The sequence below is a fragment of the Brassica oleracea genome, chromosome C3 (genome assembly GCF_000695525.1).
Source record: "Brassica oleracea var. oleracea cultivar TO1000 chromosome C3, BOL, whole genome shotgun sequence".
NCBI lineage: Eukaryota > Viridiplantae > Streptophyta > Magnoliopsida > Brassicales > Brassicaceae > Brassica > Brassica oleracea.
In genome coordinates, this window is record NC_027750.1 from 37,110,836 (window position 1) to 37,129,325 (window position 18,490).

General features: G+C 36.6%; 4 protein-coding genes and 1 long non-coding RNA gene across 8 annotated transcripts; 2 read left to right on the forward strand and 3 right to left on the reverse strand.

Moving 5' to 3' along the window:
* Positions 1-764: 764 nt before the first annotated feature.
* On the reverse strand, positions 765-2,902 carry LOC106331707 (UPF0235 protein At5g63440). 2 transcript variants are annotated; one of them, XM_013770108.1, is made up of 7 exons: positions 2,721-2,902; positions 2,075-2,189; positions 1,828-1,981; positions 1,652-1,748; positions 1,471-1,559; positions 1,287-1,355; positions 765-1,115 (listed from the first exon to the last, which is right to left on the reverse strand). In XM_013770108.1, exons 1-7 carry the CDS (start codon positions 2,833-2,835, stop codon positions 1,056-1,058), a joined length of 699 nt encoding a protein of 232 aa, XP_013625562.1. In that variant the 5' UTR covers positions 2,836-2,902; the 3' UTR covers positions 765-1,055. The 2 variants fall into 2 exon arrangements, with proteins under 2 accessions (XP_013625562.1, XP_013625563.1); XM_013770109.1 differs by having other exon boundaries at positions 2,075-2,175; positions 2,721-2,854.
* Positions 2,903-3,099: 197 nt separating this feature from the next.
* Positions 3,100-8,002, reverse strand: LOC106335533 (ribonuclease J). Its single transcript, XM_013774079.1, has 16 exons — positions 7,637-8,002; positions 7,120-7,351; positions 6,922-7,045; positions 6,688-6,744; positions 6,294-6,485; positions 6,140-6,217; positions 5,869-6,051; positions 5,663-5,743; positions 5,507-5,572; positions 5,322-5,414; positions 5,098-5,223; positions 4,888-5,001; positions 4,692-4,787; positions 4,523-4,620; positions 3,567-4,440; positions 3,100-3,372 (listed from the first exon to the last, which is right to left on the reverse strand). The coding sequence occupies exons 1-16, from the start codon at positions 7,839-7,841 to the stop codon at positions 3,277-3,279; spliced, it is 2,715 nt and encodes a 904-aa protein (XP_013629533.1). The 5' UTR covers positions 7,842-8,002; the 3' UTR covers positions 3,100-3,276.
* A 282-nt stretch (positions 8,003-8,284) lies between these two features.
* LOC106328009 (adenylate kinase 4-like) lies at positions 8,285-10,280 on the forward strand. Its single transcript, XM_013766356.1, has 6 exons — positions 8,285-8,444; positions 9,014-9,159; positions 9,272-9,391; positions 9,482-9,649; positions 9,736-9,825; positions 9,917-10,280. Exons 1-6 carry the CDS (start codon positions 8,345-8,347, stop codon positions 10,013-10,015), a joined length of 723 nt encoding a protein of 240 aa, XP_013621810.1. The 5' UTR covers positions 8,285-8,344; the 3' UTR covers positions 10,016-10,280.
* A 283-nt stretch (positions 10,281-10,563) lies between these two features.
* LOC106328008 (uncharacterized protein At1g04910) lies at positions 10,564-12,853 on the forward strand. The gene is made up of 5 exons (XM_013766355.1): positions 10,564-11,213; positions 11,290-11,458; positions 11,540-11,913; positions 11,996-12,254; positions 12,324-12,853. The coding sequence occupies exons 1-5, from the start codon at positions 10,582-10,584 to the stop codon at positions 12,564-12,566; spliced, it is 1,677 nt and encodes a 558-aa protein (XP_013621809.1). The 5' UTR covers positions 10,564-10,581; the 3' UTR covers positions 12,567-12,853.
* Positions 12,854-15,352: 2,499 nt separating this feature from the next.
* Positions 15,353-17,259, reverse strand: LOC106329009. 3 transcript variants are annotated; one of them, XR_001267715.1, is made up of 3 exons: positions 16,320-17,259; positions 16,107-16,186; positions 15,353-16,023 (listed from the first exon to the last, which is right to left on the reverse strand). It is a non-coding gene; the product is annotated as an uncharacterized LOC106329009 (long non-coding RNA). The 3 variants fall into 3 exon arrangements; XR_001267714.1 differs by having other exon boundaries at positions 15,353-15,537; positions 15,775-16,186; XR_001267713.1 differs by having other exon boundaries at positions 15,353-16,186.
* Positions 17,260-18,490: the final 1,231 nt, after the last annotated feature.

Below are 18,490 nucleotides of genomic sequence, written 5' to 3' on the forward strand. Positions count from 1 at the left end.
GATCAACCGCAACCCCTTTGCCTTTGGACATCTTGGCTTTCTTCGTAGGTGCCTGCTCATCAGCACTCTCAGTTTCACTTTCCTCATGGATGGGAACTGCTACATTTTACAAGTTCATAAAATTAAAATTCATCCATAAATTCATAAGTACAATAATACATAAGTTCATAAGTGCAACAATTTCGGTTTTGGCAAGAAAAATCGATTTTGCGGTTTTGGCAGGAAAACTCGATTTCTGGTTTTGGCGGGAAAATTCGATTTTGCGTTTTGAAGAAAAACTCAATTTTGCGGTTCTGACGGAAAAACTCGATTTTCTGGTTCTAGTGGAAAAATTTGATATCAAAATTTAAGCGAAAAAATCAATTTTACGATTTTAGGGAAAAAACTTAAATTTTAGAAACCCTAGGTTTTGTGACCAATGGACAGTCCACGTCCATAAAGCCCAAAACCAACAAAGACCATTTTTTTAATGGTCTTCCACATTTTGTCCAATAAAAATCAATGGGCAAAATGGGTTTGTCCGTATTAAGTCCGTTTGTATATTGACGTGGGCAACCATTGGACGGTCCGCCCATTTGACACCTCTAACCCTAGTTTACTTTTCTCTCGTGTAATTCTCATATATAAAAGCAATTTATCTTATCATTAATAATAAGAATCATCCTTAAGTTAACAGCAACAAACGAATTTTATTTTATTTATTTTATTTCAGATACCTAGACATCACTGTAGGTCCTATTCAAGGTTATGTTTAATATGCAAGGTTACAAAAGTGTTTGATTAGACTATAAAATGTGACAAATGTGATTTTCAATTTGTAGTTCAAAAGATAAACACTTCTGGCAGTATCAAAAGATTATAATGATAACAGTATTAGATTGTATACACTGGCGTTTGGAAGCATGAAAACAGAGAGACGAAAGCAATTTTGTCTATCTTCTCAAGCAAAATATAAAACTCTTCCTTCTCTGAGACAAACCAATTACAGAGATCTTAACAGTATGGTTGCAGAACTCTCGGTTAATGTCTTCACCAACATGCACGAACCACAGAATTTATGATACAACGGCCTCAAGAAGCTTCTCATACACCTGTCTAGCAGATAAATCCTCGACCTGGTGTATTAAACAACCAATATTTTACATTCTTAGAGGACCTTGTGCCATTAGTAGAAAGACAAAACCTTATATCTAAAACCAGTAAGCTTTTCTAGAGATGAATCTTCATTAAGTATTCTCTAGAGAATTGATGAAAACGTTTGAGAATCGAAGGAAGTGTCAACGTACCACAAGGAGTTTCGATTTGCTATTCCAGCCTCTTTGAAGAGTCATCTGGCTCAGCCTCAGACCAAGCACCTGAAAAAGTAAGAAAAAAAACACAGAGCTCGTAAAAGCCTAGTTCCAAAGTAAGAAACTTTGTGATGAGAGAACAAATCTTTAAGGAGTGGTTACTAAAGGAATGTTTTAATACCCTTCCCATGAATTCCAGAAGCTCGTTGTTAGCTTCCCCACGAGCTGCTGGTGCGGCAATAGTAACACGAACATCATCAGCGTTTACTCCTGCACAGATAAGAAAATCAAATCGTATCACCAAACATCCATGTCAAGAGACTAGAAAATTTTAGAGTTGGTGTCATATGGCTATATCTTACTTGTGATTGCTGAACGTTGCGCACGGTCTTCCACTTCTATTGCAACCTGAACAAGTCCACCGTCGAGCTGTGAAATGCAGGGAGGTACTGGTGCATCCTGTACGCGACACATAACGTGTTTAACATCTATTGTTTGATTTTAAAACTGAAAAAAAATTATTAGAAACTACTAGTACCTGCGGGTTAGTTTCTGCAGCGACAGCACTAAGTGCTCCATCAACAATGTAAACGAAGGCTGCTGTTTCAAGACTCTCTTCAGCACGATAACAAACAAAAAGCTCACAGCCAATACAGTTCATTCTAAACTGTCTCTCCAGTTTCACTTCGCCGCTAGATGTTTAATCAAAACATAAAGAAATAATCTTTTAGAACATTGGTGCATAACATTGGCTTATTAGCCCTATTATATATATCAAGCCTTACCGTTTTAATAAAACTTTTCCTCCCTCGCTGACATTCAACCTAGCAAGGTGCTTCTTCTTGTCCAGGACACTGGATCTGTCGGTCTTCCTCTTTGGCATCTTCTGCAATTGCGTATCTTATAACAAATTCAATTTAGTATACATACCCTATAGAAGAAATACATTTCAATCAGCAAGCAAACACTCTTAATCCGATAAACTATCTACAACTTATTAGCTTTTTCACTGAAGAAAACTCCTCAAGGGCTAAAACAAAACAACAAGAGAAAGATTCAGGACATAAGCAGATCGACATGATTACATGAAAACATGAGACAAAAGAAGGCCACAGAGAGCGTTACAAGCGTTAACACATTCAGTTCATCAATAAACATATGAACACTAGCAGAGGAAAACATATCAAGAATCTAAACAAAAATTACTTTCATGTTAACCTAAACTCAGGCATTACATGAGCAAAAAGCTGCCCACCACTATAGAAACTGCAAAACTACCATGGATGTTCAAAGTAATCAAAGACTAAACTTTTCAATCCTCACTCCCACTCAATGTATCTAGAAACCCCAACAAAGGCCAATTCAAAAAGTGTTTCACTCTAACTTCAGGCAACTTAACCCTAGAAAGAAGGTGAAAGTGGAGAAACGAACCAGTGATAAGGACATGAGAACCACAGTGCTTGCAGTAGTACACGAAGAGATCGGAGTCGGGTCCTTCCGGCGCCGCGTCCTCGCTCGAGTACGTATGCGTCGTTCTCTTCGGCATCTCTCTTCGTCGAATCGATACTCACCTCTCTCCTCACTTTGTAATCTCTCTCTCCACGGAGCCCCAGGGGCAAAACCGTCATCTACTTGGTTTAATTTATTTACCGCTTCCGGTTCAATCAAACCCGGTTTCTGATTTAAATTATTGATTTGTATTTAAACCGAATCCTTTTAATTGTAAAACAAACGTAGAATCGAAGAACCAGAAACAGCAAAATCCGGTTTACTCATCTGTTCTAAACCAAATCGATTCTAAACCGAGCAAAAACCAAACAAACACAAAAGTGAGTCATTAAACATTCTACTCAAAGCTTTCTTCTTTCTTGGGAGGCATTCTTGTTTTAATGGCTTCTACATTGTTACATAATACATTGAATGTCTTTGTTGAATATGCTAATTTGGAGATGACTCTTTTCGCAAGATAAAATGTAATGTAATCACATTACTTAGGCGCAGGTGTGTCTAACTCGGACAAAATGTTGTTCATATCCTCATAATGTGACCAGCTCGTCTTGCTTCTTTCATCAGCCTTGCACTCCTGCCATAAAAGCATAGCAGAACAATCTGTTACACTCATAAGCTTTAAAGTTTGGACATTTATAGATTACGTAGCCAATGGTTTCATCTAGAGTGTGTCTGCGCGCTTAAAGTATCTTAGTGCTTTTCATCTTGTAAACATAAACCTCAAATCAACAGCTACGGATTCATATGTATTTAAGCTAAGAGACGAACCTCGTATTTCTGAATAAGAGACGCCCACAGAGACTTGCACTGTCCCGGGCTTCTGTTGATTCCTTCAGCAGATAGATTTGAAGAGATCTCTTCCCACAAAGCCATTCTACCTTTCACCACTTGGAACCTGCTGTGCAACTCTCCACGCATTCTGATTACCTTCTTAACTTCCTCAGGCTTCCATTTGTTCCTCCTCACTCGTTTTGTTGACGACTTCGTTTGAGAATCAGATGTATCATCATCCTCCTTCTCTTCTCTACTGTTTTCGCTATCCTCTGTTTTAGCCTCTGCATCAGTTAACTTATCCACGTTTTCGGTTACGCCAGGTGAAGGTGGTGATGGTGGATTGATGAATGATTTCCAAAAATCATCTGATTCTTCTGAAGAACTCCGAACAGGCACATCTTCAGCACCTTCTGTGTACGTTGATGAAGCGGTTCCTTCCTCAGCTAGTAGTCCTGCACTACTATCAATTATCTCATCTTCTTGCGATTGTGTTTTCTTGGTTCGGTTTCTTTTGTTGTTTCCTTCCACAACTTTCCTTAAAGCTGCAACTCCAGAGCCAAGATTTGGATCACCGGACATCCTCGCGTTGACCTCATCAGCTCGGACCGCCATGGGATTTTCCATGGCTATGGCAATGACTTCAGGCCTTTTACCACTGTACTTCCTCACAATCTTCCTCAGGACTTCGGAGACTGTTCTTTCCATGTGAGACAAGGGACAGTTAACAGGACAACTTGATAGAGCAGCATGTGCTGCCTTGTGAAGTGCATCTAAAAGTCTTCCTTTGTCAAGCCACATACATCGCGTTGTGATTCTTATCTTCCCTTTCAAAGCGTTCTCCGAGGCGCCCGGGCGCATGATTTCCATGCTGTGTTATAAAAAAAGGGTTATAGATAATCAATCCATTGGCATAAAAGCTTTTACCAAAAGATGTTGTAGTTCGGACATACCTCAGGACTATAATGCCATCCGATGAAATTCTGAGTCTCTCATCAATACAGAGTTCACTTGCTGTGCCAAATGCTTTATCACCGTCACTATACATTAACTGCAGCAGGGATAGGTTTATTAAGTATCTACTCAAAGCCATTTAAGTATAGACAGATAATTTAAACAAACCTGCAAATTCTCCCTCCCAAGAGAGCTAAATCCATTGGACAAAACTCTTCTATTTCTCAAGTGAGAAACTCCAAGCATCTCTCCATTCTTTATAACCTGAAGTTGGAGAAAGTAAAAAAAAAAGTGAAAACCTTCAGACGTATGTTGAATGCTATCTATCTACCATGGTTCCATAGATCTCTGGTGAGACACTTACTGTAGTGTGACGAATCCCGGTGGACTTTCCGAGCAACTCATGCTCCTTGAGAAACAAGAGTTCTCCATGTATGGGTAGAAAATGCTGTGGTTTCACTATTTTAAGAACCTCTTCCTTCAAACACAAGTTGAATTCAAAATCAATCATCATCGATTTGCAACAAAGAAAATCAAAATGGAATAACTATTCTAAAGAGAAGCAGCCACTAACCAACTCTCCACGGTAGGCATGACCAGATGTGTGCAGCATTTCATTTTTACCCATGACAATTTTTGGCCCTATATCTGCTAATCGATTCATCATCTTCATTACTCGTGATTCATTGCCTGGGATTACCTTTAGTAATACATTAGACCGAAAATAGATATCAGCGATCCTGTTTGACAATTTTTAGTATATGTATGTACACTTTTCATATAACATCTCTCTAATACCTTGGCTGAGTAAAGAATTATGTCTTCCTTGGTCAGTTTGAACGCGTGACTACTTCCATATGATGCAAGATTCAGGGCAGCGCGTGGTTCTGCCTGTTCAGAGTGATTGTCAAATAAGGGTAACAATTTAGTTAGGAAAGTCAGTTTCAAACCACCACTCCCTGATTTTAAAGAGATCAACTTACTTGTGATCCAGTCGTGACAATCAGCAAGTCCTTAGGAGAATATGCTTCAATATCTTCGACTTTCACCTGAGAAGTTGTTTTTAAAAAGGATGAAAGATACACTGAAATTAGAAAGTACTTTTAAAAACAAACTCTATGCATCATTAGTGGTTATACCAAACTTGACGGGTCAATTGGAGCCTTTCCATCCTTCCAAGCTGCTTCTAGATATGTCCTCAAGGACATACCAACAAAGACCTAGATGAAAACAAAAAACAAAAACAAATGAATAGTGTACTTTGAAGAAACTTGACCGCATGGCATAGAAATGTGGAAGCTTTAAATTGGCAGCAGAAGTTTAAAACATGAGATATAAGACATACCAATTTTCGACCAGTTAAATCAGCAGCAGCCTTAATACTTCCTAAACGGTGTATATTGGAGGCAAACTGAGTTGTGATAACTCTTCCCTTGGCCGCCATTACATTCCTCACCAGAGCATCTGCTACCACTTTTTCACTTGTTGTCCTTCCCGGTGACAATACATTTGTTGAGTCACTCATCATCTGTGTAATACATTATCACCTAAAGTAGTCAGTATAACAATGCTATCAACATATAACAAGAGTATTGACTCTGCACCATAATCCTTACCAACGTGACTCCTTCCTTTGAGAGTTCCTCTAAAGCCTCACGATCAAAGACTTTTCCATCCAAAGGTGCTTCATCAATCTGTTAATTAATCAGATTAGCTTGATGACTATACAAAGGGACACGAAATAGTTTAAGAAGGGGATTGTTACTCTACCTTCCAGTCTCCGGTGTGAAGAATATTACCATCAGCGCAACGGAGGACCAAACCACTACAATCAGGAATAGAATGAGTAACTGTAATGGGTTCTATCTCAAATGGTCCAGCCATAAATCTCCTTCGAGTATTAAATGTCTTGAGTCTAGACTGAACGAAGATCCCGTGCTCCTTCAACCGCTTCTTTATAAGCTATTTCATAGACAAAAAAATCACATCCATGAGATAAATTGCAAAGAGAAGATTATGCATGATATGATCTAGAAAACAAACTGCTTGAGCCTGAAAATTCTGATGGATAAAACTATAAATCTAGGCTTAGTAGCTGTTAAAAAAAAAATTAAAAAAAAATTTAGAGAGCAAATGAAATATGAAGGATCAAGGTGTAAATCACCTCCATGGTGAAGGATGATGCGAATATTGGTGTATTAGAGTCCAAAGCTGGAATAACCTGTTAACGCAAACGAATATTGGTTAAAAGAGGAGAGAACCCAACAATGGTCAGAGACTCAACAATACACATGAGCCTCAACTGTTTATTCAAAAGTAAAACCTAGACTCTATATAGATATCACCAACAGGACTACGGCCCTCTATGGCCATTTAGCAGAGTGGAAGAAGACATTACCCAAGGCAAGGCACCGATGTGATCTTCATGACCATGCGTTATAACAACAGCTTCAATCTTGTGTTTCCATCGTCTAATAAATCCTGTGTCTGGCATAATTTTCTGGACCCCAGGGTCATCATAACTGTAATAATCCATAGAATGTCAGCACCGCACACTAATAATAATAACAAAGATATATGGATCTCCAAGACGTACTCAGGGAACATAATACCGGCGTCGATTAGAATGTAACGATCATAGTTGCCAACAAGCATACAGTTCATCCCAATCTCACCAAGGCCACCTATGGGAAGAACACGGAGCGGAGGTCCATCTGTTCCTTCATAAAACTGTTCCATTTTACGTTTTACAGAGTCCTCCATGCTTTTTCCAGCTCCTTCTAGTCTACCTGATCTTCTACGAGGTGCCTTAGAGGACGAAGATGTACCTGAAACGAACATAACACAAAATTCAACAAAATAAAGTCACTATAACACAGAGTCACACTATCAAAGAACTTATAAACAACAAAATTCAAAGATTCTAATTCATAGTAAATGTGGAAGAGTACCCGGTGAAACTCAAATAGCAAAAAAAGTTTCAATTATTTTTATGTATTAACTAAAAATACAACAAACCCATTATCAATAACTCTTTTCTTTTTCCAGGGAAAAGCATAAAATTTCAGGAACCCAGGAACGAAAAAGACAAGGGAGAGGAAGAAACAACAGACCCGAAGAGGCAGGAGGAGAAGTGACGGAGCACGAAATGGTAGACCTAACTCGAGAGCTTTGTCGGAAGGTGAAAGTGTAAGGGGAAAGCGATAGAGCACTGAAAGCTGCCATTTTCGATGGAGTCGTAACTGGTCTGCGAGCATCGAAGTAGATGGATGAAGAAGGATAAGAAAAGGAACCATGCAAAGAGGCAGCAGGTTTCATCACTGTGTAATAACGAAAACAAAGAAACCTTAGATGGAGAGATAAGGGGTTTAAGGATGGGGATTAGGGGAAGCGGGAAATGGAGAGGGATGGAGAGATTGAGAGAAAGAAAAGTATCTCTGTGACTGTAAACTATCTTTTCTTTCTTTCTTTCTTATCTGATGGAGACGAATACCCAAAAACCTTCGAAACCGGTTATTTCTTAACCGATATTAGGGTTTTATTAACATTACTATTAAACCATTCGCCAACTCCAATATTATTTTTGGTGGGCCGGTTATTGGGCTAAATAAGATCTTCAATTGGTCAAACTCGTAAAGTCCAAGTGCGTGGTAACTGGTAATAGTCGCAATCATGAATAATCGTCCACGACAACAGGAGCTCCGACCCGAATTGGATAAACCCGAGTCCGGTTAATGCTTATATCCTTTTGACTAGCGAAGGCAAAAAAAAAAAACCCATTGGAGAAAAACGAAGACTTTAAGCGACACAGAGGCGAAGCTATGGCGGATTTGGAAGATGTTCAGACGGTGGATCTCATGTCCGAGCTCCTCCGCCGTCTCAAATGTGCTCAAAAGCCAGACAAACGCCTCATCTTCATTGGTATGTCACCCATCGGTCCTCCTCTGCTCGTTCATCGTTGTAATTTCGTTAGATCCGGATTTTTGTTGTTCTCTGTGGTGAAATTTACTGAATTGATTGTGAAAGTTTAAAACTTTTTAGGAGGGTAGCTTTTAGATCTGCGATATTGTTTCATTGAGCTTGAACGAGTTCGTGTTTCACGATACTGGAATCATGAAGTTGAAAAAACTCCCGAGTGATGTTGCACTAGAGTCGAGTATCGTCTCAATTGGTTTTGTTTCTAGGACATTGTAGATCTAAAACTTCACTGTTTGGTCTGGTACCTGACTTTCAGATAATATTAGAGATACTCGGAATGTCAATGCTGATGTCTTTTGTTGTGTGTCTGAAAGTGTGAATAAGTTGTTTCAGGCTTTCTAGTTCTTAAATTTCATTATTTGGTTGTGTCACATAAGTCAGGTTCTTGTGTTGTGTGTTTGAGACTGTGAATAAGTTGTCTCTTTCCTTATGGAATCAAGGTGGCGATGATTCCTACATGTGTGATTTCGTGGATTGAGTGTTGAGGAGACTTTGTTTTGTGTGAGTTGCAGGACCTCCAGGGTCAGGGAAAGGTACACAATCTCCAATAGTGAAGGATGAATATTGCTTGTGTCATTTATCCACTGGAGACATGTTAAGAGCTGCTGTTGCTTCTAAGACCCCTCTTGGTCTCAAGGCCAAAGAAGCTATGGACAAGGTCTCCTCTCTTCTTCTTTTTTTTTTTCCTTCTTTGAGAGACATCTTGTTTGCTCATTGTTTCCATTGCTTTTGTTGATTGGATTATCGTTTTTTGTAATTATTGTTTACAGGGAGCGCTTGTCACTGATGAGTTGGTTGTTGGTATAATTGATGAAGCCATGAACAAGCCAAAATGTCAGAAAGGTTTCATCCTTGATGGGTTTCCCAGGACTGTTGCTCAAGCAGAGAAGGTACTGTACTGTTCAATATAAAAACGTCGTCACTGTTTCTTCTGTCTCTCTTTCTTGTTCTTATGGTTGTTCTTTGGAGTTTGTTTGCAGCTAGACGAGATGCTTAAGAAGCGGGGAACTGGAATCGACAAAGTCCTCAACTTTGCCATCGATGACTCAGTCCTGGAGGAAAGAATCACCGGGAGATGGATCCACCCATCTAGTGGCAGGAGTTACCACACCAAGTTCGCGCCTCCCAAGACCCCTGGAGTTGATGATGTAAGACTCTTAATAAACATTTCTTCTGTCTATTCAAGTTCCCTCCAAAACATCTGATGATTTTCTCCATCATTTTCCATTTGAAGATTACCGGAGAGCCTCTGATCCAACGCAAAGATGATAATGCTGAGGTTCTAAGGTCGAGGCTTGCTGCTTTCCACACTCAAACTGAACCGGTATTGATTCCTTTTTTCACATTACTTCTCTAGGCTGTGTTTGCCTCCAAGCTTCATTGTTTTCATGTTAACGTTCGTTCATTGCTGGCAGGTGATTGACTACTACGCAAAGAAGGCTGTTCTTACAAACATCCACGCCGAGAAGCCTCCCAAAGAAGTGACATCAGAGGTTCAAAAAGCATTGTCCTGAATCCTGATGATGAAAGACTGCTCAGGGCTCAAGCAGTCATCTCCTCTGGTTAGAATCCATTCTTTTCCTTCCTACAAGAGAGACAATCAACTATATATCTACTCATCTGCGGAATGACAGTTTTTTTTAGTCTTTTGTTCGACTTTTTTCGGCAAAAATAATTGATACTTTGGATCGAAACGATCTTGAATATTCTCTTGTCTCCTGTTTAACGCAGGAGTTCTTTTCTGCAGTCTCTTTAAATTCCTCTTTCTCTTTATAAACAGATTGACGTGAAAGCCTGATTTGATTAATAACAACTTTGATAGAGAACCGGTCAAGTACTAACCAAAACGATAACCGGTCGTAACTTGAGATTCTCTAATTTGCAAAGCTCATGATTAAAAAATTCGTATTTGATCATGGGTAATTTAACGACAAAACAAATTTAAAGTCTAAATTGTAACAAACTATAAATACAGAGGAGCGGTTTGCAATATCAGTTGGTTAATCTCTGTAACTGAATTAACGACTCTCTTCTTCAAAACTCTTTTCTTTGCGCAGAGAGGAGCTTTGAAAGAGCTTCAATGGCGAAAACGCTGAGAACAATCAAGAACCCTTTCTTCACTCCGCATCCACCATCTCCCTTCCTCCACTTCTCTCTCCTCTTCTTCTCTCCCCCGAAGAGAACTACCAGTCCTCGGTATCTCAACCACCACCACCAAACTCGCTGCACGCCTCAGCAAGTCTTCCTCCTCCTCATCTCACTTTCCCTCCTTTTCTCGGGAATCTCGTTCCTCGCATCGTCTTTAACCACCAGCTCCACTTGCATCGTCTCCTCGCCGTCTTCCCCTCTCGGTTTCTTCGTATCCGACGACCCTCGCCATCTCCTAACTTCCCTCGCCGTCTCCGTCCCTTCCACGCTGCTTCCTTTACCGGCGAGAGGAGGACGTTCCGGGAACATGACGGAAGAGGAGAGGGAGTTCTGGAAACAGCCCAACGGCGAAGGTTACAAGCCGTGCTTGGAGTTCAGTTTGGCTTACAGGAAGAAAGCTGCGAGAGTCTCTAAAGAGAAGAAACGTTTCCTCGTCGTTGTCGTCTCCGGTGGACTCAATCAGCAACGTAATCAGATCGTTGACGCTGTTGTCATCGCGACGATTCTTGAAGCTGCTCTTGTTGTTCCAGTTTTGCAGGTGAATCGAGTTTGGGGTGACGAAAGGTATAATTAATTAAAACAAAGTTAACTTGTGAGTCAAGGTATCTTCTACGTTTTTAGTGATCTGTTTTTGTTTCAGTGAGTTCTCTGACGTTTTCGACGTAGAGCATTTCAAGAAAACGCTTAGATCGGACGTGCGTGTTGTTTCTTCTTTACCGTCAACGCATCTTATGTCTAGACAGACTATTGAGAATCAGATTCCGTGGGATGTTTCTCCGGTTTGGATCCGTGCTAAGTTCTTCAAACAGGTGTGATGATGACTTCTGCTGCTTACTAGTTTTAGAGTTTCTCTGATTGTTTTGATTCTGAATGTTTTTAAGTAAATGCAGTTGAACGAGGAAGGGCTTTTGGTGTTAAAAGGGTTAGACTCAAGGCTAGCCAAGAATCTCCCTCCGGATCTGCAGAAACTCAGATGCAAAGTTGCTTTCCATGCACTGAGATTCACAGCACCGATTGAGAATCTTGGGAACAAACTCGCGAGAAGGATGTGGATTGAAGGTCCTTATATAGCTCTCCACTTAAGGCTAGAGAAAGATGTATGGGTAAGAACCGGTTGTCTCACCGGTTTAGGCTCAGAGTTCGACAGAATCATAGCGGAAACAAGAATGTCTCAGCCGAGGTACCTCACTGGTAGACTCAACTTGACCTATACAGAGCGTAGGCTTGCTGGGTTATGTCCTCTCAATGCATATGAGATTGCAAGGTAACTTTACTAAAAGAAGAAACTAACATGAGAAACTGTCTGATGGTTAACCTAAAGCTGGAGTATTTTATTGGGTTTCAAGGTTGTTGAAGGCATTAGGAGCACCGAGCAATGCATCGATCTTTGTGGCAGGAGGTGAGCCGTTTGGTGGGTCACGAGCGATGGAGCCACTCGCTAAAGAGTTTGCTAACTTGGTGACAAAGGAGACATTAGCTCATAAAGGAGAGATGTTGCCTTACACCAATAGATCTTCAGCTTTGGCTGCTATTGACTACATTGTCTCACTTAGCAGCGATGTTTTTCTTCCTTCACATGGCGGAAACATGGCCAAAGCTATGCAGGTAAGTAATACGCACACATATATGTAAGCGTGTGTTACACGGAAGGCATAAACTCTTTTGATCTTTCAGGGAAACAGAGCTTATGTAGGGCACAGGAAGTTTATAATGCCTAACAAGAGAGCGATGCTTCCTTTAATGGAGAACCCTTCGGTTTCAGAATCTGAGCTCAGTCGTGTGGCTCGGAAGCTTCACGGCAAGTCTCAGGGTCATCCTGAGTCAAGGAGAGGGAGGAGAGATCGTGACGTATTGGCTTATCCTGTTCCGGAGTGTATGTGTCGACATGGTAAACACAGGTCTATAGGTTTCTTCTAGTTCAGGTTCCTTGCTTCCTCTAAGCAAATACTTGAAACAAAAGTCAGGTCTGAAGGGTTCTTCTAGCTCAGATTCCTTGCTCCTTAAGGCAACACTTGCCATTTAGGCATGTCCAGCTGTATCCAACTCGTGTACATATTGTCTGTTGTAAATGTACAGAACTGTTTTTAGTCGTACAAAATTACATTCATTCATTGTTCATCAGCGAGACACGTGTATTTGTATTTCCCGCTTCAGAAAACATATACATTTTGCATAATGAGTTTTAGTCTCTCACATAAACTACTAAAGAGTGTATAATTATATTTCAACAAACACAAATATTTTTAATAATATTTTGGAGTTGGTAAAAATAGCAGTGCTGGAATCACATGAATAATAATTTTGCAAAATATATAGAAAAGTTTCAAAGACTACGAAAAATTCAACAAGTTCATTTTCACACATGTTATATGATACACTCCCCTTCACACTGAAAAAAATGTCACATAGTTAACAGAATCTATTAAAAATACTAGAGATTTTTACCGCGCTACGCGCGGTTTATATGTCTATAAAAATTATATAATTTATTATTAAATGTAACTTAAACCTTAGAGTTTTTTAAGAAGTTAAGCTTTTTTGTTTATATTGGTTTGAAATATTATATATTTTTTGTTTGACATATCATTGATATTTATTTTTTATTTAAAAAAAAAAAAAAATATATATATATATATATATATTATGTAAATATATTAAATGTTTTTATTAATCTTATAGTAATCATGTCTAAATCTTTCTTAAAATTTAAAAGAATCTACTTTTTAAAAACATATTTTTCTCTATTATCTTATGCATATTATATATTTTCTTATAGATCATCGGATTTATTTTTTAAATTATTATTTAAAGTATAGGTAAATCACATTTATTTCATATAAAATTAATTTTATAAATGTGTAATAATTTTGAATATTTAAATCTGTAAATTTTGATGACCAATAAAAATGATTCAGTAATTCTTTAGTTTTGAAGCCATACTTTACATCCAATATTAAAATTTGTTTGGTATTTAATATTTTGAAAATAATTATTTATTATAAAAATGTGAAATATGTCGTACATTTCAGTATGAATAATTCCATGCTAAGTTACTACATAAAAGTACTTTGGATATATTGCACTATACATATGCAGATATATTAGTCATTGTTAATAGTTTAAAAAATTATAACCTTGGAATAATGTTTTTATGTTAGCAACATACAGTAAAACCTCTAAACATTAATACTCGATAAATTAATAATTTCTATAAATTAATAAATTTTGCCGGTCCCAACTTGGACCGGTATAAAATATGACATAAATCGATAAAATAATAAGATAATAATACTTTTATAACTCCTATGTAAATATATATAGTTCCATTAAAATCATAAATTAATAATCTATCTATATACATATTTTTATATAAGTGCAAGCTAAACATTACATTTTTGGTTTTATATCCACAATAAAAATGATTCTATTTTTCTTAACATTTCAATATATTTTGATAATATTTAGTAAAATTACATCGAAAAACACATAAAAAATTATATGAACATAAAAATATACACCAAATAAGATAATAAAACAATATAAAAGTCATATTTCTAAGATTTAAATAATGTATATACGGTAAAATCAAATATCTTCTTATTTTATGAATAAAAATAGAGAAAAATAGAAAAAAATTCTTAAAAAGGAAACTTTTATAAATTAATATCTCTATAAATTAATAAAATTGTAAAGTCTCAACATTATTAATTTATAGAAGTTTTACTGTATTTCTATTATTCTTAAGCTTAAGAGTTAAGACGGTGTTGTAATACCGAGAAGTAAATTAAAACTTTTAATTTTTTTGTAAAAATTTCTCAATGCATTGATTGGTGATGCTATAGCCTAAATTGACCTTTACACAAATTTATGTCATATATCATTATAAATAATAGACAAAGCTAACGGTATATTAATAGAATGGAGATAACAATTAAAATAATCTTTGTAATGCGATTTACTGAGCGTAATCAAAATATCTAAACAACTTATTAAATTCATCATTTTCATCTTATAATTTTGTAATTAAAATTTATTTAAGCTTATTTCTATTTTATATTGACAGATATGATTTTTTAAGAATTTTAACATTTTAAGATTTAATTTGTTTCTTCATGTTAGTTAAGTTGTAGTATATTTTAATATTTAAGTAAAAGATTATCTGTTAATTTTCAAATAATTAACCTGGATATTCAGTTAAATTCTTCTAGGTATTTTTTGTTAGTCATTTTATACTGATTTTAACCCTTTTTGGTTTTGAGAATTTGATTTTAACTTTATTTTGACATAATCATTTTTAATAAGTTTTACATCTAAGACAATTTTATGTTAATGAAACTTTGATGTTTAATTTCCAGAAAAAATAGTCTAAATATCAAAATTTGAATGTTTTTTAACTTTAGTTTTATGTTGATTTTCATTTTGTTTTAAAAGATATGGAGGCTCTAATGTTTTTAAAATGCAATTACAATGCTGACAATACATAACCAATTGTTTTTTAAAAAAAGATGTGGTTAACTTTGAATACATATATGCTTCTAATTTCTATTAGTATATACCAAATACGTAAACAGTCCTAATGTTTTCTTGGCCAAACATGTCATAATAAGTGACCATGCGAACGATATATCTGTATCAGCTATGCATGAACATTTCCTTTAAGACAATCAGATATTGTATTAGTCGTCCTAATGAGGGGAAGGGTGTCAAATCATGTGGACTTTTCTGGATTATCATGAAAATATCGAGAACTAACATGGACTTAAACATCATAGACCAAACTAATGTACTAAAACAAAAAGAAAAGATAACATCTCAATTTACAATTTGGCGCCTCTGCAGACCCTTGATTTGAGCTCTAATGATCTCTCTAGTTCTTGGCCTAGTTCTCCTGAATAGAAAGCACAAAAAAATATGATTCAAAACACAGTCCCTGTCACAGTTTCTGGACTCTAAGCACATGCCGATTATCTACATTCCAGTATACAGGAAACAATGCCTCCTCACCAAGTTCACCAACAGTATTATGGTTCATTGGTCAGAAACATAAGCTAGATATAAGGACTTTAAAGATTCAATGTATTATCATTTTAAATGCAAATTCTAAAACACCAAAGAATGATGCTACCTCATTTAGCCCACCCAGCTTAATTCTCTCCTTTTCAACATTATATAGAGTAAAAGACACATATGTTTCTAAATGAGCTTTGATTAACTGCTTATTCGATTTATTTTTAGGAACAACTTGTGGTGGAGAGCCTTGGCTGCAATCTACATATTCTTTCCACCGGAGTGACGAAAACTCATCTTCTCTCTACTGCACAAACCTCCCAGGTAACATTAACTCACAGTTTATATATACCTGCACACACTTACACTTGTATAAAAATGTTAGTTACTGAAACCGTCTCTTGTAAACAAACTAAATGAATCATATAGATCCGAAGTTTAAGGACATACATTAACTCGCGTTTGATGCAGTGGATCTATGCAATGAGTTTAGGTTTTGTGGACTCGTGTACGTTGCAGTGTTAGAGAAACTGTAAGACACAAAAGTAGAAAATAAGAGAGCTAAAAGCTAAAAGTAGATAATTGTCCAAGTTAATATAGGAGGAATCCTAAGAGATGACCAAGTAAAGCTACTATCTTTCTACCAACATCGCTTATGTGTACCTGGTTAGGACCGTTATCTTCAGGGGGTTGGTGGCCTTGGCTTGCATAAGCAATACGCATCATCTGAGTTTTCATAACTTGCAACGAATCCAGGGCCTTACATGAACAGGTTCACAAAGTTATAAGTTAGTTTTGCAAGTAAATGGTTAAACTAAACTCTGAGATTGCTTGGGTTTTGAGCTGCCTCAACAGCGGCAGTTTCTGCTCTATCTTTGATCTCCACGTTAGACAATACTTCTCGAAGTTCATAGTTTGACGATGTAAGTGATCGGTGGTCTTCTCCATACCGCTTTCATGGTCGCTCAAGAGAAGCCCTTTTTCAAAATTGTCACTGTTCGTCCAAAATTGTCAACTCCAGAACAAATGTATATTCAGTTTTCACCTTCCTTTGCTAACTTCTTCTCGAAGAGTCTGCCTTAATCTCCATGTCTCAGTCCGATTTAGCTTTGATCTTGGCTATCTCGCCGTTAAGCACAGTTGTTGCAGCCGATGGCTTTTATCTATCTTCAGCTAGCCTCTAGACATCCGACCTTACCTGATCAAGCTCGTATCCGGTTCCATTGACCACACTGGCTTTTGCCTCTGTCCTCAGCGAATTCTGGTAAACCTCTTGTGCATTAGCTTCTCGGTGGGGGTGGTTTCTCCAGAAGTAGACGACGACTGGAGATTTGTATGTGGAAAGTTGAAAATTTTCGGTGGTATTTTATGGCCATGAAGTAGCTTCTGCAGAGTTGCTTTTTTTTTAATTAAGATAGATGTAGGTATAGAGATAGAGCTTTATATAGGGGAACTATAGAGGGGAGGTGAAACAAAACACTCAAGAATGACTTTAAGATTATCATTGATTGAGAAGAAAACTGAGAAAAAAAACAGACATTGGAGAAGATGAAGTGAAAGAGTCGGGGAGAAAGAAACCCTCCACGCTTGAAGTTGATACGGTTTGTTGGCATGGGCTAAGATTGGGCTGGATGGAAATTTTAAGAAAACCTACATGGAAGCCTAGTCTAACTCAATAGCAGTGACACAACGATTTCGAACTTTCTGATTGGTTGATTTTTAAAAGGACGTGGACACTCTCTCCATTAATCTTATTCCCTTTTTATTATTTGTTTGATTATTTTGTTGAGAACAAAATTACAAAACTACAAAATGTCGATTTGCAGACCACTGTTTATATATGTTTTTCTTTTGGTCAGCATCACGTAATTAGTATTCGAAATAATACAAATTTTTAGTTGAAGTTTTATTACATATATAATTAAAAAAAATTCTCTCGAATAGCCTTTCTAATTTATTTTTACAAAAAAGCCAAAAAAAAACCAAAAAAGTGTTTTATTAAAGAGTAATATAGATTTAGTTTAGAGTTAAGGAGTGTGGTTTTGGGAGTAGAGTTTAAAATTTTAAAAAATTTAAAATAAATATTAAAAAATAAAAAATAGTTTCAAAAAGTATTCACGAATTTCAAAAAGAAACTTTGAAAAAAATGTCCCAAAATAAAAATTCCAAAATTTGTTTTTATAAAAATTTTGAATTTAAAAACATATAATTCAAAACTATAAAAAAATTTTGTTTATATTTTTATTATTTATTTATATTTGTATATCTATAAAACAAGGGGTAGAATGGTCTTTTGTCTCTTTAATGAAATTTTTTTAGTCATTTTTTCTTAGGGAAATTTTTTTTTTGTGACAAAACAAAATGGGCTATTTGGGAGAATTGAATTCCCTTTTATAATTTTTAAGTTTATTTTCACAAAAAGAGTCCATAAAAAGAAAAATGATCAAAGACATTTTGATACCACTCAAATTACCCTAAGGAGTGATTTATACTCTCTCAATTAAGAGGTCGAGTTGTAGTACTTAGGGATCGAATTCACAGGAAGCTAGGGAACCTAGAGATTCTAAAATGATTTGTTAAGCAAGATGTTTTAAGAGTTTTAAAAGTAAATTGCAGTTTTATATTGAACAAGTATTTGTTCAACAACAAGTTTTGGGGTTTTGGTGGTTAAAAAGGAAATAGCTAGACTTAGGATTTTTATTCAGGAAAGTTAAAATTATAATCTTATAAATGCCTAATGTGTTGCATACATGATAATATAAAGCTCAACTATTTGATCAACAAGTCTTTCGGCCTTTGCGAGCATTGACTTGTTGACTATTAACTAGATCTAT